This window comes from Armigeres subalbatus, chromosome 2, assembly GCF_024139115.2.
Source record: "Armigeres subalbatus isolate Guangzhou_Male chromosome 2, GZ_Asu_2, whole genome shotgun sequence".
Lineage (NCBI taxonomy): Eukaryota > Metazoa > Arthropoda > Insecta > Diptera > Culicidae > Armigeres > Armigeres subalbatus.
In genome coordinates, this window is record NC_085140.1 from 233,500,403 (window position 1) to 233,524,981 (window position 24,579).

Sequence of the window (24,579 nt, forward strand, 5' to 3'; positions counted from 1 at the left end):
TCAAGAGGCTCTCAGAAGCCTCTTATGAAGAAAGGCAGAAGCTTACTTTTAAGATGGGGTACCTCAATTAATGCAAAAGTTCGAAGGGGTACCTCTCAAGAAAAAGGTTGAGAACCGCTGATGTAGATGATTAATCAGATTAGTTTATGTTTACGTTGAAAAACAAAAAAGGAAGACTGGTTTGCCTAATTTGTTTGGAAATTTTTGATATATTGAAGGAATGAAATCTAAATCCAAGCATTCTATGAAATATGAAATTTGAAAAGGCCTAGTTGATATAACTTCAAATGCTCAAAGGACAATCAATTTAAATTTCCATTTAGGACGGAACAAATATTTATTTCTTCTTTCCTCCCATTAACTTTTCGATAATGAAGGTAGTGTGAGATAAAAATTAAAGGCGTAATTGATAAAATCGAAAAACTCATCAGTTTTCTTAAAGAATTTTCTATAAAAGCTCATTTTATTATTTTCCCGGTAAAACTGATAAACTGATAAACTACTGATATACTACTTTGTTCGCCTCGATGATGATGATGGATTTTATATATATTGACGTAATTGTAATTTGACCTTTTTTTTGTGTAAGTCTACAAAAGTTTGAGTCTCGCGCGCGCAAAGCAGATATGAATGATTTTTATTAAATTTATGTACAGACTTGCGCATTTTCAACTGTTTGAATGATTCTTTGGATTAGTAATGGGCTATCTGGTAGAGTTTTGTTCCCGTGATTGATACCGAAACTTTTGATATCGACGGAGCGGTAACACAAGTTTTAGTTTTGTTGACGACTTAGATTATTAATTTTATTGATGCTTATGAGTGACAAACGTTAAGTGGGCTTGTATAAACATGAAACGCGATTCTTGGTGGAACTTTTGAAATCTGTGCGAGAGGTATCACAAGTTTTGCATTTTAGTAAAAACTCGAAGTATCACTACCGATGCTTATGAGAATCTGTAGATGAAAACAACAGTTTTTTCTTAATTTACATTTTTTGCTGGATAGTAATGGAAAGTTATGTAATTCATATCTGTGATGGTAATCAGATCGTTTTTGTTTTTTTTTTGCAAATCTGATTAAATTGTTATATCAAATTCAATTAATTATCTTAAAGATAAATCGTCTAGCTCAAACCTTTGTAGGGGTATGTGGCGGGACCATCATCATCATCATCATCATCATCCGACTTCGTCAGCAGATAGGAATAACCAGCGCGGGGGGGAAACATACATTTTCAGTGCAATACGTAAACAAACGAGCATAAATTCCATACAAAAATCCAAGATGGCTGAGTTGGGGATATTGACAAGTCGGATAACCTGTACATAAAAAAATCTTGGGCGTAGGATTGCCAATCCGGAGATGGCGAGTTCGATTCTAGCTTCGGAAGTTTTCGGGTTGGAAACTTTCTCGACACCACCCTAGGCACAAGTGTATCCATTATACTTGCCACACAAGATATACGCTCATGTAATGACGGGCATAGAAAAGCTTTCAGTTAATAACTCAGGAAATGCTAATGGAATACTAAGTTGAAAAGCAGGCCAAGTGTTAGTTGAAATATTGTGCCATTAGAGAAGAAGAACAGTTCAGTGCTTTAAATCGATTGTTTCCAATAAGGTACACCGGGGCAAGTTAAAACGGTGTTTTTAAAGTTGAAATTCGAAGTGCTGTAAAAAAATTACCCTTTGATATATTTTGAATCCGTTTGAGGTGTTTGCTAGTTCGGGCAAAATATTATACCTACATGAAAAATAAGCAACCTTAACAAACTTTTTAATTAATATTTTTTATATTTAAATTATTTTTTGATATGCATCGTTTCAACTTGCCCCGCGAATCGGGGCTTTGTTCTAGAAATCTGAAAACAAATCCCACTTTTGTTGTCTCATCTTGATATTTACTCGCATAAAAATCAGATTCCAGATTTTGATAGATACTCTTTTACACAAAAAAAACTTAAGTATAATCCTTTTAATTGTCCCACAGCAATAAATACGGATAAAGAATATTATGTCAATTTTTTTAGAAAGATGCCAATTTTTACCAATTTATTTGACTTTTTTTGTATTTCTCTATGTAAAACAAGTTTGATAAATTCAACGGCAAATTACTCAAGTCGGCGAAAATGACACGGGACTCTTATGCGAATAAGGGCAGTGTACAACAAAGTCACAAGCGTATTTTCAGAGACCGAATTCTGGAGAACGCACTACGCTTTATCAAATTGATTTCCTCCTACTGGTGATCACTCGGATTACTATTCAGGGTGCTTCATTATTTGGTTCACTTGTATATTGCGTAGTAGGGTGGTTCAAAAAATCGATTTTGCTCCACAGTGCTCATCTGATTCTTTATTATGTTCTGAGTGTTCTCTGAAAATTTGAGCTCATTTGGATTAACACTGATTCAGCACAAGCCGTTTCAAGTTTGCATGTAAATTAGTATGGGGAAATTTATTTTTTCATTATACTGTTAATAACTCTTCCCCATTAATCGCAGGTTAAAAGAAAACCTACATAGCTAAAAGGAATACTCAACAGCTTTCACTCAGTGAAAACCACATCTTAATTAGTCGTTCCAATAATTAGTAATCGAATTTAATCTATACCGTGGTTTTCTGGAGCTAATTACATAACTCCTCAACAGGCAACATTGCTGCTCGTGGCGCGAAAGATAGCACACACAAATTCAGGCTACTATGTTGCACTGCGCATTTCAGTGATGCCCTCAAAGAAGTTTCACGATTATGACTAAAGATTCGCAACCTATCTTAAAATCGATTACTAATTATTGGAGCAATTAATCAACATGCGGTTTTCGTTGGGTGAAAGCTGTTGAGTATTCCTTTTAGCTATGTAGGTTTTCTTTTAACCTGCGCTTAATGAGGAAGAGTTATTAACAGTATAATGAAAAAATAAATATCCCCATACTAATTTACATTCAAACTTGAAACGTCTTGTGCTAAATCAGTTTAAATTCAAATGAGCTCAAACTTTCATAGGACACTCAGAACATGATAAAGAATCAGATGAGCACTGTGGAGCAAAATCGATTTTTTGAACCACCCTATTGCGTAGTGTGGTCCCCAGCCTGCTTACTATCAAGGGCCACACTCACACAGCAATTTTAAACTGTTGAAGCGGGCCGCGGTATATTTGCAATATTTCTTTATCATTTCGAATTGAATTTTGAAGTATAATACAAAGTAATCAAAAAATCTGTTTAAAAAACATACTTGTAAGGGCATTACATACTACAGCGTAGCTGAGTTTTAGTTCATATTATTACACACTTCTGCGATAGCGGACTTAGCGTGAAATTTTACTTTCGCAACAAAATCTACTCGGCTTAGTTGGCAAAACTATTTTACCAAATAAACATCTGTCGACCGATTCTAAGAGTTTTTTTTTTATCATCCAGTATTATTGTTCAATGAAAATCGTTGCAAATAACGACAGCATGTTTGAATCGTGTTTTTGAAGCCAGGTGAACTTACCAGCAGTACTTATTTTCTGACTTTTTCAATCTGAGATATTCAAACGGGATTAAACCTGCATTGCCCGACGTGTCGACTCGTTTATTTGATCTTTTTTCAAGGAAAATGCTCATCAGGAAAAAGACTCAATAACGGGCCGAAACGTCGGACACTGCAAATGTAAACCCGTTTGAATATCTCTAACTAACAAATTCAGACAATAAGAATAATTATCCCAGTCGAACTACAACCACTAACCAGCATTATTGAATAGAACTTTAAGTGAATCTGAACTCTGATCTGTTTACCGTGTTTTTATTATTTCCAAGTAATTAAATTTTCTGGAAACCTTTTCTTGATCATCCCAACTAATCGCAGCATGACAAAATCTTGATTTCGTTGAACATTTTTCTTAGTGTGAAGTACGTTAACATGACGCATTTTCAGGAATTATAAATCAAGAAATTTTTAATCGAATTTTGCCACAACTTAACTTATTTTGAAGAATGAAAGAATTCATATTAGGGTGCAATGTATAACAACACTATTTTTACATAAGAACGTTATATATTCTTGGTTAAAGCGCCAAAATACCATCAAAGTATGTTGCCGTTAGCCTACATAGCATGTATGAAGTGAGAAATTTATTTAATCTTGATGATAAAAAGATTCTTGGTTTATATGTTTCTTGAACATCAAAATAATATGAACTAGACATACACACTCAGTTTTTATTTCCGCAGCTCGGCAAAATCCGCACAGCCGTGTGCCCAGCAAAATAAAAAAAACTTATATCTGATTGTTGAAAAAAAAAATATCAGAACATTCGGTCATTTCTTATCTGAATTACAGCTTCCGTTTCAACTTACCCCGCATTTCAACTTGCCCCGGTGTAGTCGTACACAGAAAAAAAATCCGTGGGAAAAATTACTATTTTGTAGACTACGCTCTGTTTTTAAAACAACCATAAAAATTCAGTACAATCAACCACGGTTTCAGATAAATTCACCACTGTTTCAGTTCATGTGACAACATTCCCCATGGGTCACAGTTGATTTTAACTGCGCGCATGGTAAAATCAAACGGATTTGTTATCTGCTGGAAATCTTCGGTGTATATTCTTAAAATAACCCTCGGAATGGTAGTTTCGACTGCAATATTTTTTTGCGTGTATATAATCTTGGGGAAATCGATTGACAAAAATTCTCCATAATCGGTGAAAACACGGCTTAGCTTTTAGTCTATACTTGCTGACTAGTTTTTGCTACAGTCTTAATTTGAAACTATTGGCAGAATCCTATCGTGCTTAAGGACGTAATCCTACGTAAGATGCGTAAACGCGCAATAGGATGGCACCCAATTAGTCTTCCTGGACTTGCATTGAATACCATAAAACACATCTCAAAACTTCCTTGATTTTCAATTTTAACACAGTTGTGATACAATTGCACATAATGAGGTTGTTGAATAATTCACAGTGTCTACTTCTAGAAGGAACTACCGGCGGACGGGGCTCGTTTTGGTACTTTGGTACTTGAAGTTGAACAATCAAATTCGTCACTATTCGAAAGTTGTACGACAATTTAAACATTTTTCTATGTGAATTGCCATATAAATAAATTGCCTTTCGATTGACTTTTAAATCACAACTAAGTTACCTGAAACATTATTGAAGTTTGCATTATATTACTCGGAATTCACTTCATAGTATTACAATTTCCGATTCCCAATCAAACACAAGAATTTTTAAATAAAAATGCATCAAAAACTTCTACCGAGGGACACCGGAAAACGTATACTTAAATAATTCAATATATTAATTAAGTAGTGCCTACAAAGTACAATAATCGCAAGCAAATAAATCATTCGTCATTAACACAGTTGCATAGAGGCCTGATTCTGAATAACTCAACAACCGTGGACAGATGTTGTAGCAAGGGATCGAAAACCGTATCGCTATGTTTTGACTGAATGAATAAATTAAACCTAAATGGCTAAGCTGACACTGTAAACAGTTTCATAACATACTGAGAAACGGACAGTTTGATTTGTTAACCTTTATTTAATATAATTTGGAAACTAAACACAGTACATTTGGTACATTTTTAATAGGCGAACAAAACACGTTCGTTGGTTGTCGATTTATTTTATGTTTGTTTTATTTTTAAAGGCTACGAGAACAGTATCTAAATTGTTTAAATAAAATTTTCCAAATTTTCGGGTTTTCTCCTCTATAATATCAATGTTCGAGAATAAAATCAAATTTTCAATTCTATAAATTTTCAACGTGTGTCCTGTCCGTTGTCTAGGTGTTAAGCAAAAAAAGTGTGTCCCTAACGATTTTTGAGGATTCCAAAAGATCAATCGTATCCTTACTTGTAATATAATTAACTGACCGTTTTTTTATTTCTTTATTTTTCTAGCCAAAATCGCCAAAAATGATCGATAAATCAATTTCAACAGCTCTGTCGAAATATGAAAACTTTTAAAATTTTAGTGAAAGCCTAAAAATCTTTTTTAAATTAAATAGAGGAATATCTCTGAATAGATCAGACCATTTAGAAATGAGGCACTTTCAAATGCGTGTATTTTTTTAACATTTAGTTTAATCGAAAAACGTTCTAAGATTGGAACAACATTAACTGAAACGAATCATGCACCGTTATTGTGCACTTTTCTGTTGATGCCGCTTGTCAGTCGGTGTCATGATTTTGGCTGGCTGCTCCCTTAGGGCCGATGCCCACGTAGCGGTTTTTCAACGCCACGTGCACGCAGTGTTAAAATAACGCTGGTGTGCATCGGCGTGGTGACGCTGCGTTACCGCTTTTTCCCGGTGCACACCTGCCTCTTTTTGACGCCACGTGCACTCTGCGTTGGAAAGACGCTACGTGGGCATCGAGCCTTAATCTTCAGTTTCTGGTTGATAATCACCCAAAATGACTCTATTGTATGAACTGAGGACAATTTGATAGAGATTTTTTGGGATGTACTAGACTCCACTATTGTAGTATCATTGTAGCACTTTCTTGCTACAATGGCAGCTGGCTTAATCTAGCCAAAACGTAAATGGGCCATCATGGGACTGAATGAAAAATAAAATCCGGCTTTTGACGCAGATGCAGTTTGCAGGACTCTTCTTCTTCTTATTGGCATTACATCCCCACACTGGGACAGAGCCGCCTCGCAGCTTAGTGTTCATTAAGCACTTCCACAGTTGTTAACTGCGAGAAAGAGATCAGCTGTACCTCGTAGATGGACATAAGATTGGTTTATAGTTGTTATGAAGCAATGTGGAAAGGCCCGAGAAGCCAAATCTATTGTGTACCGACGCTACTATGCAGTTTACACGATAGACCATATGAAATAGATTTCTGATTCCACAGCACAATGAATTATGATTGAAAGGTTGGCCGACATTACGCGGTAAAACATTCCGCGGTAAACCATTTCGCGGTGTACCATTTCGCGGTATGTATCATTTGGCGGTAATCTGTTTCGCGGTATATATAATTTCGCGGTTTACAATTTCGCGGTGCTCCGTTTCGCGGTATTCAAGCTTAGCTTATCTTTTTAACTTTTTTTTGTATTTTATAGAGTTTGCCAATCTTTTCTACCAACTATTAATTTTCTCTTCTTTATATGGCCGTTTCTTTCATTGCGTTTCCCTTTTGTCTTTCAAGTATTTTTCTCTTTTCTTTTACGCATTATTTTACCAGTACATTCAAAGTTAATTGCCTATATGCCGGGTATTAAGCCACCCGGAGTGGAAATTAATTACTATGTCTGAAACTTGATTATGCATATGTACAACATGTGATAGATTTAGTTCGGAAAAGGTATTGGAGGGTAACCGCCCCTTCGGTGGGGTTTGATCCCACGACCCCAGTTCGCATGACAGGTGCTTTCCCTACTAAGCTACGAAGGACCTCCGTCGTCCACCGCAGCTTAGCGGGTACTGATGAAACCAAATTCGCGAATACGAAAGTAATGCCTCTACTCACTCTTATGGCAAAATCTCATTGCTATCTGTCAGACTGTGCGTGAAACATGGCCGCCAATCACCCCTTCTTGTTCCTCCACAGTAAAATCCCATAAGGAACTGTCAGACTGTGCGTGAAGCATTTACCTTCGTAGTCGCGAATTCCCAGCACCAGGTACCAGCCGATCTCTCGCAATACATTTTCAGAACTAACTCTCTCAAATGTATTTTTGTACACATCATGTCAACCAAGTAGGATGAGTATTTAGTATTGTCCGGCTCCTACACACTTGCTTCATCAGCAACGGCGCTCAATGAAGTACTTCTTGAGCGCGATCTCTCTTCGCTTGTGTGGTCGTGTTGGGATCTGACGACCAAACTGGCACAACCTCACACAACCCTACTTCATTGAGCGCCGTTGCTGATGAAGCAAGTGTGTAGGAGCCGGACAATACTAAATACTCATCCTACTTGGTTGACATGATGTGTACAAAAATACATTTGAGAGAGTTAGTTCTGAAAATGTATTGCGAGAGATCGGTTGGTACCTGGTGCTGGGAATTTGGTTTCATCAGTACCCGCTAAGCTGCGGTGGACGACGGAGGTCCTTCGTAGCTTAGTAGGGAAAGCACCTGTCATGCGAACTGGGGTCGTGGGATCAAACCCCAGCGAAGGGGCGGTTACCCTCCAATACCTTTTCCGAACTAAATCTATCACATGTTGTACATATGCATAATCAAGTTTCAGACACATTATTTTATGTTATCTCCAAAAGACATATACATTATTGTCAATATTAGATGTGTGAACTTTGTCATCAAGATACACTATATCATATGGTAAAGGTCGCTGTCTTAATACCTTAAAAGGCTATGGTATTCTGGTAGAACTCAGAAGATGGAATGACTGAAAATTATTCATAAGGCAAAATGTATCTTCCTTAAATGTTAGCCGATATTAGGCTAAACATCATGTGCTGTCTTCTTCAAATGTTCGCATTTGCCCGGTATAAGACAATATGTGTTGTTTCGTCTTCTTTAAATGTTCGAATTTGCCCGGTATAAGGCAAATTGTGATGTTTTGCCTTCTTTAAATATTTGCATTTGCCCGGTATAAAGCAAAAATGTTATGTTTTGCTTTCTTTAAATGTTTGCATTCGCCCGGTATAAGGCAAAGTGTGTTGTTTCGCATTCTTTACATACTGTCATCGGGGGTAACAATGGGTCAAATGGGGGTGAGAATGGGTCACTGTTTCAACCTCTTAGAATGCCTGTAGATTGGATTGAATGCATCTGAGGGCAAGAAGATTAAAATATAAGAGACTTTTTCAAACGATTTTGCTCTTCGTCCTACTGACTACCGGTGAAAGCGATGACCCATTCTCACCCCTAGACCCATTGTCACCCCCGGTGCGGTGGCGGTAGTCGTATTTGTAAATATGTTTTGCTTAAAAACATATTTTTTGTTGGGATTTGAATTTATATGAGTATGGTGTAAACTCAATGATTATTCGCTATACATAATAATTATAGGTGAATTTTGAGGCTTCACAAAGCTAAAGAACACATTATTGAACTACTTGTAACATTAGTAAAATTAAACCTGCAAATTGGTATTAACCGCGAAAAGCTTCATCGCTGAATAGTACTAACCGCGGAATGGTATACCGCCAAATAATATAAACCGCGAAATGTTATACCGCGATATGATACTGAACGCGAAATGGTAGACCGCGAACTGGTACACCGCAAAATGGTTAACCGCGGAATGTTTTACCGCGAAATGTCGTACAATCGATTGAAAACGGTATTTTCGTTATTGATCCATGTACATATTTATGATATTATCACACACTCACACATATTTCACCAAAAACATCCCCACAACTACACAAACGATTTCGCGCAAGAAATACACTTTATTAACGGTCACCAAATGCGTAAATTTCAAACTTCTGATCACTTAAACTTGTTTCTTCTAGTAACATAATATCATCAGACACCAGCCGAATCTATTTCTTGTGGGAACGAACAAAAACGTGACAGCAAATTTAAAAGCAACCATTCACGCGCATGACTTGCTGCGATCTCCGAATTATTATGGAAAACGGTGTTGATCGATATGACGATAGTTCACGATTGGCGTTAACATTTTGGAAGTCCAATATTTTTTTTTATATATTTAGAATTACGTAAAATATGCATCAATTTCCCAAGACCAGAGCTGTTTCCCAAATCGACATTTCCCCTGTTTGTCCTGAAAACGACTTGAAACGTGGATGCGCCTCTGCTGCTTATCGGCTGCTTTTCGAACAGGATCAATATGGTTACGATTTAACTACAAGGAGCAGTAACCCTATCTCTTGGAAATATGATAAATCACTACACAATGTATTTAATAGATGGTCATGGTATGATTTACTTTCACATTAAATCATATTTATTCAGGATCAGGTAGAAAATGATTATATTTTAAAATAAATTGAGACTGTCTATCACGATCATATTTCATCGTTCCTATGTACATTTTAGAATTGAAAAAAATGGTATAAATATTTTACAACACGATCGACAACACAAGTAATTCGTAAAATTTGTTTTTCAGTTAGACCTAATATCACTTCCTAAAATATGTATACACAAGTCACATACTAGATATAAACACGCAAATTGTCATACATTTGATTCCAACCTAACTTATTTGATAGAAAAAAATATACGAAAACGTTTGAAATTTACATCAATTGGTAATATTCTCGATTATGTTGCTATCATTGACCTGACTGGTATTAGAAACTATGCTACTATGGTTATTATTGCTGCTGCTATTTCCGCTACTATTGATCAAAGGCACTCCGAAAATCTTTTGCCAAGAGTTGCATATCGTCGATACGACACTTTCTTTGGCGGTGACTGTGGCGAAATCGATTCGCCATGTTTCGTATTTATCTTCCTTCTCATCGATGAAATTGAGACGACACGAAAGGCTATGAATGTCTTCGAGTTCGATGAGATTCGACATTAGCTGCGTATATTTCGGTTCAATTTGATATTTACTATTTTCATTTAACCATTTTATGTCCGGCGCTAGATACAGTTGACTATCCGTTAGCAATAAAGTACACAACTGCAGACTTTGCAGCACATCATCGGAAAGCACTTCACAAAAGTTAATTACCATGAGAATTTTAACCATTTCACCACCAGTTGCTTTACCGAGCTTATTGGTAAGCAGCTCAGATGGCTGATAATCAAATGTACAGTATTCTGGGAGTGGATTATCTAAAAGTGCAATAAAACATATAAATTAAATATGTGTAAATAAAAAAATATCGGCGTTTGATTTAAAAAAAAACCATGGCTCATATTTATATATACAATTGAATCTCATAATTAAATCTCATATTATTTGCTATCTTCACAGCGAGAGAATGATAATTCAATTTGTCGTGAAATTACCTGCAAAGAACAGAATCAAACAATCCGTCCTTAGAATGTCCTGAAGAATAATGTGAATGCCACCTACTGCACTGATAAAGAATTTCATACCAATTTTCCATGGCAGTACTTGAGCAATCCCAACACGATCGATTGTACCAGACAGGTGTTTTTTCATCCAACTTGACGGATCATGACTACAAAGATAAAAAAAATTAAAATACAACCAACAGTACCCATATATCATCATACTTTTCCGAGGCTATCTTTTTCATAACATAGAACTTAGTGGTTGACATGATGAACAATCCATCAAAACCGGTTGGCCATTTATCCAGCTGATTTTCATCGAAGATTACACACGAAACAAGCCATTTCAGCGTTTCGTTCGTGTCTTCAAAAAGGTTCTGGTAGAGATACAGCTTCAAACGGTGGTCAACGTTGGCGTAGTCCGCGTAAGAATATTTGATGGGTTCGAAAGGCAAATTTGTGGGTGGATCCGACTTGATGGGTTTTGGCGTTTTGGACATCAGCATATTTGTGGATTGAAATAATCCGCCAAGTACGGCGCTAATAACCGAGTTATCAGGCTTCGATGCAGGCGAATCCAGACCTGGTTTTGTCAACGACGGTTCCTTCTTTGACTTTTCACTTTCTGTGGTCACTTCGGATGAGCTGTTTTGCTTAGGATCTGTATTTAAAAATATTTAATTATCAAACGCAGATAAACAATTAACTAAATATGTCGTATTTTACGGCTAACTAACCGCAACAGGACCTTATAGAAGTGGAATAGGGCAACAAGCAAAGGAATGTACGACTTGCGATTAGTAGCAGTATACTTAAATACCAGATAATATAACACAAACCCAATTGTCAGAAATAATATCCAAACCATAAGTAACCATAAATCAATTTTGTACGATCTCTAATGCAAAGAAGGGCCTTACCTTGATTTGTTTCATAGGCAGTGCACACACTATCCGTCACCGATCCCGATGAACTGCTTTCAGTTAGATTGGCTGCCGTTAGGAACGATTTTTTGTGGGACAGGACCGACTGGTTGGGCTTTGGTGTCACGCTATTCTCTTTGTCATTGACTGTGGCGTCTTCAAATTTTATAATTTTATTAAAGCTATTTGCTACCTTTACAATGAGATCATGAGTTGACGTCTCTTGGTTGATGAGCGTCGTCGATATATTGTTTAGGCTATCGTCGCCTTGCACAACCTCCAAACCTGGTAACTGTAGATTCTTTCTTTCTTCTGAGTGTTTCCTACTTGGATGAAACCTGTAATAGTAGAACTGAAGTAGATAAAATTGTGATAATAATAACCTTAACATTACCCTCGATCCAGCACTTCAATGCTGCTTTGACTAGGGTTGCTAAGAACTTCTATGTCACTATCGTTGCCAATCAAATCCACATCCCGGTCACGTTCCGAATTAGTACTTCCTGCTACGCTACGGTTTGAGTCACAAGAGCTGCTTGGTTGTGAGATGCGGGAGCACGAGGAAGAATCATTCAGCGAACCAGTTGATCCTGTAAGCATTGGGAAGTAAATGATCGCTGTACGTGAACTACATGTCCGCAACATCGTGCAGAATACCACATCACTAAATGTGCGAAAGAAATCCGTCTGTTCAAAAGTGTGAAACATCTCCCAATTTGGAGGAAGTGACCACCGATGAACAACTGGTTCGGTAACATTCATTCACATCAACATACGAAAAGCACTAATATCTAATAATCTATTGCGTAATAATTTTGGACAATCAATTTCTCATATAAAGTTCATCAGAATATTTGGAGTCAATTGGGCTATTCTAATTTTTCGATATAAGTACTTTAACTACAAATACATTTAGAATCAAGCTTCTTACTCGGTTTATTTTTCACCGGTGATTTCCATGCTTCCGGTAGTGCTGTTGATTTTTTAAGTTTTAGTTCAATACCATTCAATCGTGTATTTGTGACGAGAAATATAAGTTAAATTAGTCAAAAATTGTTATTTTCTGAATGCTTTAAAATTACAAGGATACAAGTTATTAGAAATAAGAAAAAATGTGCGATGAACATATTTGTTTATTTTGAATATTTTACCAGAAGAATTCGAAAGAAAAGAAAGCAAACTGATTGTCTTCCTTAATCCTTTTTTGATCATGGTGAAATACACCCACCCTATGCACTTCTGCTTCACAGCATGTTCCCCCTTCCTATGGACAACTATCCCCCTGCCGAAACAGGTCACTTGCACTGTGCGGAACTACAATACTATACTAACTAGAATACTAACTGTCACCACACCGCCGAAATAAGCCACTGAAACTGCGATAGTACTATCGGAGAGACTCCGCATCAATTCTCCAGGGATTCCGCGAAAATCCTCCATTATAATGAAGCAAATCGTTGATGGATTCCGAAGCAAATATTCGAGGGATTCGGAAGCAAATCATTAAACGGTTTCTAAACAAATCGTCGAATGGTTCCGAAGCAATTCGTCGAGGGATTCCGAAGTAAATCGTTGAGGAATTCCGAACTAAATATTCGAGGAATTCCGAAGCAAACCATCGATGTTTTATGAAGCAAATCGTCAGAGGGATTCCGATCGTGGAGGGATTCCGAAGCAAATCATTGAGGGATTCCGAGGCAAAACGTCGAGAGGCTCCGAATTAAATATTCAAGGGATTCCGAAGCAAATCGTCGAAGAATTGTGAAACAAATCGTCAAGGAATTTCGAAACAAATCTTCAAACGACTCCGGAAGAATTCCGAAGCAAATCAACGAGAGATTCTGAAACAAATCATCCATGGATTATGAAGGGTATCCCCCACAGATTCCCAAGGGTATCCCTCAACGATACCGGAAGGAATCCCATGTAATTCTTCGGTATTCCGGTTGGAATATTTCGATGATTCTGAAAGGAATTCTTTAGAGATTCCAATGAAATTTTTTCTCGGATTTTGATGAGAATCCTTCTCGAATGACGATGGTAATTCAACCGTTTGTTTGAGAAACTGCATATGTAACATTTTTGGTCAAAATTAGATTTTTATATATTCTGAATCCTCGTCTGGAAATTTGGAAAAATACGAAAAATCCTTTTTTGTTCAGGAATGTGTGAATTTATTTTCGTTTGTTTGATAAACTACATATGTGCACGAACTTTGAAGAGCAATTATGGAGTACTGCTCAACTGCTAGTATTTTTTCGAACTGGAAGTGTCCCAGGATGTTGAGTTTCGCCAAAAACTATTGATCTGTATCGAAGAAACCAAAAGACTCGGTGCCAACCCAACAAGCAATTTTAGCTGAATAAGCTAGTTTTCTAGCTGAAGAGGACTGTTTTGTAGGAAATTTGATTAAAAACAGTTTTTTCTTATTATGTTTGAAACTTGTTTTATGCATATGTACAACTAGGGATCCTACATTCAGAGATATGCGAAAGCGGCCATCTTGAGCCAATCGAGCATTGAGAGCTGTCAGAATCTGAGCCAAATGAACATTGTTATTGTTGCGGATTGAAAGGTATTGCGATTGTAATGAAAAATAATTTACGAAAAGTTTTGTCGAATAAACAATTTGTTTTACATTTGCAAGTTGAAGTAGTCTAGATGGTGCATGGTGCTTCGTTCATTTGTATTGCACTTTTATTTTAGTGATAATGCACTGTTGGACGTTAGATAACGAAATCTGAAAAGTCCATTATTCGCAAAGTCATGTTCGAGCTCCAACATTTGCGCCACGGCAAGTGCTGGCAGCGTTTGTTTACGAAAGTAACAGCGTTGCTAAATCGTCTGGAAAAGTATTCGCACATCTCTTAATATAGGATCCCTATGTACAACGATTCTATGACACTGCCCCGAATGTCACTAACCCGAATGTCACTAGCCCGAACGCCAGTACCCCGAAAGGCTATTGCCCCGAAAAACCCATTACCCCGAATGGTCACTACCCCGAATTACCATTACCCCGAATGACCATTACCCCGAATTTGTCAAAAATAAAAACATGTACTCACTTTTCTTGCTCACTTTATTACTTTATTAGATTGCGTTTCAATAATGAAATTGAAAATAGAAACTAATCAGTCAAAAATAACATAAGGTACAGTGGGGCAAGTGGGTAAAGAAAATCGTATATATCATGTTCATCAAGTCATAAAAGTTGAATATAATATTGAAATTGATCATATTTATGACATAACGAATCATCTATCCAATCTTTATATGCCTGCGAACAAGATCATTGAAAAATACTTTTAGGATACAAAATATTTGGAAAACAAAAAAATCGGTTTCAAATTTTCACTTGCCCCACATGTGGGGTAAGTGAAAAAATGATTTTAAACGAGGATTTTTCAATATAAGAACACATTTTCTGTTCATATATTTCATGCAAATGATAATTATACTGAACTAGTCGACCCGGCAGACGTTGTCCTGCACAGTGTTGTAAAATGTCATTTGCATTCGTTTGTATAATTTTTCCAGAACTTGTTCAGAAGTTAACTATCGGTTCCTGAGGTATGTCAAACTTGTAGCCCTTATATGTGCCTACAACTTTGTCTACTAAGGCATTGCTGTAAACATGTAATCCGGGGCGTGAGAGGCAAAATGTCATTCAAATGACATTTTGTCAAATGACACATGACATTTTGGAAAGTTTTCATTCTCCAGTCTCAGATGTCCTGCATAGTAGGCGAAAATGCGCCTATGCGAAATTTCCATACGAATCTTTATTTCAGTTTTTCACAATTTACTCAACCCTACCCGTGATTTTTGCATGAGGAAATATCATATAAACCCGTCGGAAACGATAACGAACATATCTGCTGAAGAAATGAAGAAAATTCTTCCAGCCGTTTTCGAGTTATGCGGATACGAACACAGACCATTTCATTTTTATTATATAGATAGACTAGTCGACCCTGCAGACGTTGTCCTGCATAGTAGGCGAGAATGTGCGTTCCGAACTGCCCATGCAAAGTTCGCATAGAAATCACAATTTTAGTTTTTCACGATTTGCTCAACTTTACTCGTAATTTTCGCATTAGGAAATATCATATAAACCCGTCGGAAACGATAACGAACATATCTGCTGAAGAAATGAAAAAATCCATCCTGCCGTTTTCGAGTTATGCGGATACGAACACAGACCATTTCATTTTTATATATAAGATAAGATGAATAGAGCATAACTGTGATCTGTTGTGATGCATTTTGACACTTCATGAAAATCAAAGGGCACTAGATTGCCTCCATTGAATGATTTATTATGTTTTTATTTTTTCTTTACTTGAATTTTTTGAGATCTAATATCTCATCTCCATTTGTGTCTAACACTACTTTCTATTTCAGGTTTATAGTAAGATAATGAACATTGGCGATAATGCAGAGAAATTATCTTTGAAATATTCATCAAACCTAGAATCATATTGTGATTCATTAACAATCGACTTATGATTTCAGTAGAAGAGTCTACATTAACAAATGAATAAATTTTATAAATTTCAACTAAATAAACCATAATTGTTGATATATTTGCAATAGTAGTGATTCTTGTATTTGAGCTATATAAATAACATTTTTTCACGAATTATTTATGAAACATGGATTATTTAAAACACTGACACGCTTGACACTTTAGGTTCCAGATTTAGTATTACCACGTATCACTAAAATAACCAAAAACCTTCGAATGAGTTCGAATTGGTATCATTTGTTTATATACGCTTAATAGAAATTATTTGTGTTTGGAAAAATTGAGAAATGCATTCAGTGTCGGAAAATTTTCACTTGCCCCACCCATGGTAAAAAACAGGCAAAGCAATAAAATATTTTTTTCAATATGTTTGATGTTCATATCAATATTTTTGTGGCTGGAATTCAAAACTACAAAGAAAACCAACTTATCAATGCACTAATTGAATTTGTTATGGCAACCAACATAAAAAAATATTTGTATTTATTGACACTCAAAACAACTTGTGCAAAAGATAAACTTGAAAGGTTAATAAACTTTTACTCTCGCATGTTGAAATGGTTCATTATTTCATGTTTCACTTATTCAACGCATTGATTTGAATGGCCTTGTATGATTGTGAAGTGAAATTGAATAATTCTGTGCTTCAGCAGTGAAATACTTGCGTTTTTTTCACTTACCCCATTTACCCACTTACCCCACTGTACCTGATTCAAAATTCAAAATAAATAAAGTATGAGTCATTTACTCATCCGTCTTAGGGCCGATGCCCACGTAGCGATTTTTCAACGCTGCGTGCACGTGGCGTTGAAAAAACGCAGGTGTGCATCGGTGCGGCGACGCTGCGTTACCGCTTTTTCCCGATGCACACATGCGTCCTTTTAACGCCGTGTGCACGCAGCGTTGAAAAGACGCTACGTGGGCACCGGGCCTTATTCCGGGCTACCGCGTTGTTTAAAAAAGGAAACATTTGCTTTTTCGCCGCATCCCGGTTAAATTCGTTCCTCTTCCACCTTATTCCGGGCAAATGCGTGCTTTAAAAGAAGGAGGCATTCACTCTCGCATTATTCCGGGCAAGTGGGTTCTTAAAAAGAAGGTGTCATTTACTCCCCCACTTTATTCCGGGAGATGCGTGCCTTTAATGAAGGAAGCATTAGCTTTAATGAAGGAAGCATTATTTCGGAGAAGCGGATGCTTTAAAAGAAGGTGTCATTTACTCTTTCACATTAGTTCGGGCAAATGCGTGTTTTAAAAAGAGGAGGCGTTCACTGTTTGTGCAGGCCTCTTTATTTTGGGCGAGCACGTGCTTCAAAGGGTGTCTTTTACTCTCCCACTGATGCGTGCTTTAAAAGAAAGAGAAATTCATTCTTTCGCATGATTCCAGGCAAGCACGTGCTTTAAAAGAAGGTGGTATTTATTCTCTCTTCTTTTTCCGGACAGATGCGTGCTTTAAAAGAAGGAGGCATTTACTCGCTCGCATTATTCTGGGCAGGCACGCTTTACAAGAAGGAGACATTCACTCTCAAATCTCATTCCGGGCATAAGTGCATAATTTGAAAGAAAAAAGTAATTTACTCTCTCGCCTTGTCCCGGGTAAGTGCGTTTATTGTACTAAGCGCATTAACATTAATTGTTGCTGAAGTTATTAATATCCTTTCCATAGACAGGACATGTATTAAAGAAGAAGAAATAATTGCTTATACTGAAAGCCACATCACAAATTTCTCGTGAAGGTCGTGAAGCCAGATTTGTTTTCATTCTCTTTGTGGGTCTCTATATAGATCTTGCTGACGTTAATCATCTTTCTCTTGTACGCGCACAGAATGGATAGGATTTGTTTTCATCGGGAAACGCTTCCGAAGCGTTTCCCGATGAAAACAAATCCTATCTATTCTGTGCGCGTACAAGAGAAAGATGATCAAACATCAGCAAGCTCTATAAGCACCGTCTGTGGCAAGGTCTCTGGCATTCGCTCTTTCGCATTATCCCGAGCGTTCCCGGCTCAAATATTAGGATAATTGTTAGCATATGCAAAAGTAATAATTAAAATTTTTGCGTAATATATTTATATGATTTTCGGGGTAATGGCCTTTCTGGGTAGTGGCGTATTCGGGGTAGTGGTCATTCAGGGTAGTGACCTTTCGGGGTACTGGCGTTCGGGGTAGTGACATTCGGGGCAGTGACATTCGGGGCAGTGACATTCGGGTTAGTGTCATAGAACCATAATTCGGGCCTGGTGGCCTCACAACTGGATCTCAAACAACGAGCTCCGATAGCAACAGAAATTCGGGATCGGAAGTGGGGCTGGGTCGGCCACACTCTACGTAGGGGCGGAAGCGAAATCTGTAAACAAGCATTAGACTGGAACCCAGCGGGACATCGCAGCAGAGGCAGACCCAGAGGCTCATGGCGGCGAAGCCTCAATAAAGAAATAAAGGAAGTCCACCGAAATCTAACCTGGCAACAGGTTAAAGCGATAGCCGGACAACGCTCAGAATGGAGATCTTTCAAGTCGGCCCTTTGCACCACCGGAGGTGTACAGGATCCATAAATCAAATAATCCGGATGGCACTGGTGGAGTTGAACTATTTTAAACAGCAGTTCAGTTAAAATAGCGCCCAGTTAGCAAACTGCTGCTGTGGTTAGTGCAAACTATATGGTTAAAAAAAATCATTTTTGTTATATGGTTCCGATTAAAATATAAATGTCACAATGTTGAAGATAAACACTCAAAAGTGAATTTCTTAGATTTGAGCCTATGTTTAAATCATGTTTCTAACCTAACAATGAGAAGATGAGTTAAATATCATTGATAACAAGGCCAGTGCTATTTTACAGGTGACCCGGAATGTTCTTAGTTGGTTGCCTGATAGTAACCGACATTCAAAGTTTTTTTTACTAAGAATAAGTTTACATTGATAGTCACATCCATGAATGGTTCCTGCTAACATAAAATAGAAAAATGTCAAAAACCACAAAGTTTGGTGTGGCGTCTAAAACAAAATACTTGTAATGGCAAATTTCAAATAAAAAATTTAACTAAAAATTTAACTGGGATTTAACTAAAAAAAAGTACTACAAAAAACAAGCTCATGTACCAAATTGTTAGCTGGACTAAAAATCACATTCGAATGACTCAAACATTTATAACGAGATACTTTTACCGATACTGGTTTTTGAACCGCTTTGCTTCAGTATGTTGCTCATTCCAGAGGGACCAGCCAAAGGTGCTGCCAAGTCGGGCACAGTTTCCGTCGGATGATCGGATCCAATGTCATCACGTTTACTTTGATCAATTAGATTCCATTTCGCTGGGGATTCCGTTATTTCGACGCAAAACGCTTGACTACACTCGGGGCATTGCAAATCTGAAATTGAAATTTTTTTTATTATAAGATTTTTTAAATATCTCACGAAAGAAATGTATTATTGACAATGTACATTTGCAAGGAGAACTAAATGTCAAAAATATTCCCCTTTTATACTAAGCTCTATCAATCAGCCTAACAACAAATGTAGCAGAAATACTTACCGTCAATAAATTTGGAAGAGGAGATCTCCCTTGAGAACCTCGCTTTACACACAACGCAGTCGAACAGCTTTTGATTCATCTCTGACAGCGGCCGCTTGGACAAAATGCCCCGCAAGAATGATTCCAGCTCTTGGCAGCTTTGATCATCTACCTCGTAGGTGCGTGTTTTCTTGTCCTTCTTAATCGTATCGAACAACAGTGTGATGCTGGTGGACGTTGGTCGTTCACACGCCTCAAGTGTTTTGATGCCCCATCTTGTTTTAGTCCTACGGCAAAAGATTTAAACAAATAAATTTCAAGCATATTCTTTGTCAGCCTTAAGCGTATACTTACTTGTCACCATCTTTCTCGCGGATGCTAACATCCGATACGACCAAAATAATGTCCTTTGGGTTTCCCTTTCGTTTGACAAAGTAGATTCTCTCATTTTCTTCCTCATCAGATTCTATCATGATTATAACCAATTATAGATAGTAGAATGAAAAAGTTAATAATACATGAAATGGGGGTAGTAACAATATTAAACAAATGGATTACCTGACTCTTCTTCAACGACATTCGCATAAATATCATTCAAAATTAATGAATTTGATGCATTTCCTATAGTTCCATCCGATATAGACTGATAATTAGACGAATTATCATCTGGAATTACGCTTTTGAAATCAGCTTCACTGGCCACTCCATCGGAACGGCGTCCAGATTGAAATTTGATTGGCGATTCACATGATTCCATCAACATTGAGGAGTCCCGATCTACGGGCGTCGAGGTCCTTATGCTTTCGCCCGTATAATCTAGCCTGCTAGATGTATCCACCGGAGCCGATCCAGCTTTATGTTTTTTCCTTTCACCCTCGTAGTGCAGCACACTTTCGAATTCTTTATTCATAGAGGGATCGAACCCAATTACGTTCTTCACCATGTCACCAGCTTGACTTTGCAGCCATTCACTGCCATATTTTTTGCGAAGATTCTCAATTTGCTTTTTCGTTTCCAGGTGTTCGCAACTGGTTTCTGTGAAAGAAAAAAAAACAATTATTCCTCCTAGAAGTACCTCCTCCTGGTTCTGCTTAGAACCTAATAAAACAGATCACTTACCTAAACTATTTTCCTTAGTACTAACGTCTTGTTTGGTACCATATTGTGAAACTTTATCGCTGGGATCGTCGTCGCATATTATTGCACGGCGCACCTTAATTTTCTTCTGGCTGATAATTGAAGTGCTCATTTCATCTGAAAAGGGTGATGGAAACTAACTTTTTTTTTCACTATTTTAAGGTATAGAATTGTGTATACCCTTCGGCTCCATTCGAAAACTGCTCTTCGACGATACACTTCCAGTTGGGGTGTTCAGTGCGCTTTTCCTAGTGGGAGTATTAATACCACTGGAAGTAACGCTTCCCGGAAGTCTCGGCGTTAGGATGGCATGATAACTGTCATAGTTGCCGGTAAGTGTCTTCTCATATTTGGAGAGCGGCTCGTCATCGAGTACAATCTTTGAAGTAGACGTATTTCGGTTCAAATATCGTGCCGTTGCTTGTCTGTGCTTCGGATGACAAGCTAATGGATTATCCTTCAAGTTGAGGAAACATAAACAGGAAAGAGTGCTAACAGGCAATAATGCCGTGTGGTCCACGATGCAATTGCCGGAAACATCCAGTTCACTCAAACGCAAGAGTCGTGAGATCCCAGAAAGTTCCTCTATGAAGTTGTTTGATATGTATAAAACTTGTATTTTCCTCGTGGCATCAACGTGAAATGACGGAATATGGGTCAGTCTGTTGTAGCTTAGGTTGAGCACCCGTAGATTTGGAAGCCACTTGATCGCTGAAACACTTACTATTCGATTGTGGCTCAAATTAAGGTTTTCCAGCCACGGAGTGAATTCTAGAGAACTATCGATGTGATCCAACATGTTATAGGAAAAATTGGCAGCTTTCAATTCATTCCATGTGAAGCCGTTGCTATTATCGCCCCCACACGTAGTAATTACTTCCTTTACATGCGATAAACTGCGGATGCAGACGATTTCGTTGAGTTGCGACCTCATTTGTTGAATCCCTATTATCTGACTTATAGGGATTTTCTGTACCTCCAGTTTTCTAAGGCTTCTGAACTTGCTGATGTCCACTTCGAATTCGTACGGATCGTCGTTGATGAATTGATTTAGACTCAAAATGAAGGTTTTCTGAACGAAGTCATAGATGAACTGTATGTCTCGAAAGACGTCCGATTTGGCATTGTGTGGCTTCACGACCTGAAAGCTCTGTGGTGGAAAAGTCTCATTTTTATCCACTATCAAACTGAATGCATCATTTAGTGCGCGTAATAGTGATCCTGAAAGAAAGTAAAGCAACTGTTACAGCGCTGATTCCAAAAAATTGAAAGAAGACATCATGCAATGAAAACAGTATTATAAACAAAAACTAATAAAATATTTGTAACAGTGATTTAAAAAATAAATTAAACTGCATAATATTTTTGAATAAATTATTCAATGTATAAAGGTTAATGAAAGCATTTTTGTCTTTGATTTTGAAGTGTTTTTTTTTTGGGTCTCGTGTTTTGTTTATAAAACATTATCATGTGCTATAAAATAAACAACAAAATGATGTTGGGCTTTTCACTTGAGTTAAAGGCAAATTGATTGTCTAAACACCTTCGTTCGTTCGTTGATCAAAACTAAGGTTTAACATGTTTAACTTTTGGCAAAACAATTGGATTCAAATGAATTGATCAATTCGCTTGCTCTGTTTTCAGTTTGTGTTCTAAAGCCATAAGGTCATACGACCATTATGCTATATTTAAGTTCTTTTAATACAAGTGAACTGAAAAGAGGTACTTAGACTTGTCATAAGACGAGTAAGCGGCCACTTGAGTTGAGTGGTGGAATTAAATGGGATAGTAGCAACTCGTCTTATGACAAGTGAAGACTTTTCCTATATCAAGGTGCTTAGTTCACGTTGAAGTCGACCGACTTGCTCAATTCACTTGCCCTTGCTCAAAACTTAGCATTAGGCTGAACGACACTAAGCCAAATGGCCTTTAGGCTAAGCGTTGCACAATCGTGCATTCATAATGATCGTGCTCATCATTCGATTGAAAAATAAACAAAATCATTCATAAACTTACGTACCTGATAAAGACAACTTATATTCGCAGTTCAACACTTTATCACCACTGTCCTTAAGAAGCTTCGCTAACGCAGTTATCTGCTTAGGATCCATTATGACCTCGAAACCGTCGTCGTGACTAATGTCTCTCTAATTTCCGAAACGTAAAATATCTTTGTCCACTACTTGCAGACTTTCATAGCTTGTAGCTGAAAGAAAAAAAAATGAATTGAAAACAATTTTGTTTACGAAACATTTCCCCGAGGCAAAGAATAACAACAGCAATAATATGCAATGAACATGTGGGTGTGAAACACTCATCCAATAAAAAGGTTTTGTTATTGTTGTTGCTTATTGCCAGAGGCTGCAGCGAAAAACCAACAAAAGAAAATTTTCCTAATAAATAATATCAAAAAAATTATTGAAGAATACCTAGCCTAGGTGCTGCAAATCTTTTGAACTAGATATGAAAAATGTTCACCAAAGGTCCGTACAAGCATTAGAACACTTTTATTGGGCAGAAATAAAACTTTAGAACGAATAAAACAACTTTTTCACAAAAATTCCAACTTCTGCAACTTTTGCTGGTGATATTTTGGGGACGTGAATGACATTCAAAACAGCTGTCACTAAAAGTGACAGCGTAACACTCATGAGTGCTTTCCACTCTACACGCTAAAGTGGATCTTTCCAGCGGTTGATTTTGAGCTCAGGGGCTGTTGAACTAATCACCACACCCAAAAAAATCTGCACGTTCTTTCCACCTGAAAAAATACGTAGATTTTTTCTACCTGAAATTCACGTAACTTTTACCTGATTTTCCGATAGAAATTTCATTCTACGTGAAAATCAGGTAAGTTCTACCTGAGTTTTAGATAGAATTCACCGGACACGTAAGTTTCATCTGATTTTTCTGAAGCATTTGCAGCTACGTGTGCACGTAAAATGTACATGAAAATTCAGGTGGAAACAACGTTTAGATTATTTGGAGTGCATAAATAAATGAGCGCTGAATTCGGGTGAACTACACGTAAAGAAATAACCTTATATGTTAAGGCAAAAAACCATTCGAAAATACTTATACTCTTCATTAAGGCTGCCTTACACCTCGGGAAAATTTTCCGCCGGAATTTGGTCCCCGTGTATTTTAAAGGGGGCCGGGATTTTTATTTTCCGTGCGCAAATTCCGAAAACATCGCATATGCAAAAATACATGGGGAAAAAATCCGCGGACCAAATTCCCGAGGTGTGAGGCTACCTTTATGCCACCTAATGAATGATCCCATATCAAAAAGCTAATAACATTCATAAGTTAATGAAAAGTATAAGTTTCGGAATGTATCTGGTTAATGCGATGTATAAGTTTTTTCTTATACATATATATTAAACGCCTGCTTCGGCAAAAAAGTATTAGAAATCTTAATAATATATAACATTAAATTTTTTACGTGTACCCAGAAACTGCACGGGTAGATCAAACTAGAGACCTAAATAAGAGAAACGCGGATAGGAAATATAACTCTGCCAACACTGCATCCAATCTTCTTCATCAA

At 37.3% G+C, this 24,579-nt stretch overlaps 1 protein-coding gene across 2 annotated transcripts; it reads right to left on the reverse strand.

Annotated features, from left to right (window-relative positions):
- Positions 1-9,876: 9,876 nt before the first annotated feature.
- On the reverse strand, positions 9,877-23,642 carry LOC134211891 (serine/threonine-protein kinase 11-interacting protein). Of its 2 annotated transcripts, XM_062689259.1 has the most exons (14): positions 23,459-23,642; positions 23,050-23,235; positions 21,210-22,250; positions 21,012-21,146; positions 20,451-20,927; positions 20,247-20,358; positions 19,914-20,179; positions 19,546-19,749; positions 12,782-12,823; positions 12,245-12,440; positions 11,848-12,188; positions 11,150-11,588; positions 10,919-11,094; positions 9,877-10,741 (listed from the first exon to the last, which is right to left on the reverse strand). In XM_062689259.1, exons 2-14 carry the CDS (start codon positions 23,138-23,140, stop codon positions 10,200-10,202), a joined length of 4,062 nt encoding a protein of 1,353 aa, XP_062545243.1. In that variant the 5' UTR covers positions 23,141-23,235; positions 23,459-23,642; the 3' UTR covers positions 9,877-10,199. The 2 variants fall into 2 exon arrangements, with proteins under 2 accessions (XP_062545243.1, XP_062545244.1); XM_062689260.1 differs by lacking the exon at positions 12,782-12,823.
- Between the last annotated feature and the right edge of the window lie 937 nt (positions 23,643-24,579).

Coding starts and splice junctions, on each gene's coding strand:
- LOC134211891 (XM_062689259.1), bottom strand. CDS start 23,140: ATGGATCCTAAGCAGATAACTGCGTTAGCGAAGCTTCTTAAGGACAGT. Junction 12,441..12,781: donor ACCGGTGAAAAATAAACCGA/GTAAGAAGCTTG, acceptor CAATGCTTACAG/GATCAACTGGTTCGCTGAAT. Junction 12,189..12,244: donor ATTGAAGTGCTGGATCGAGG/GTAATGTTAAGG, acceptor CTACTATTACAG/GTTTCATCCAAGTAGGAAAC.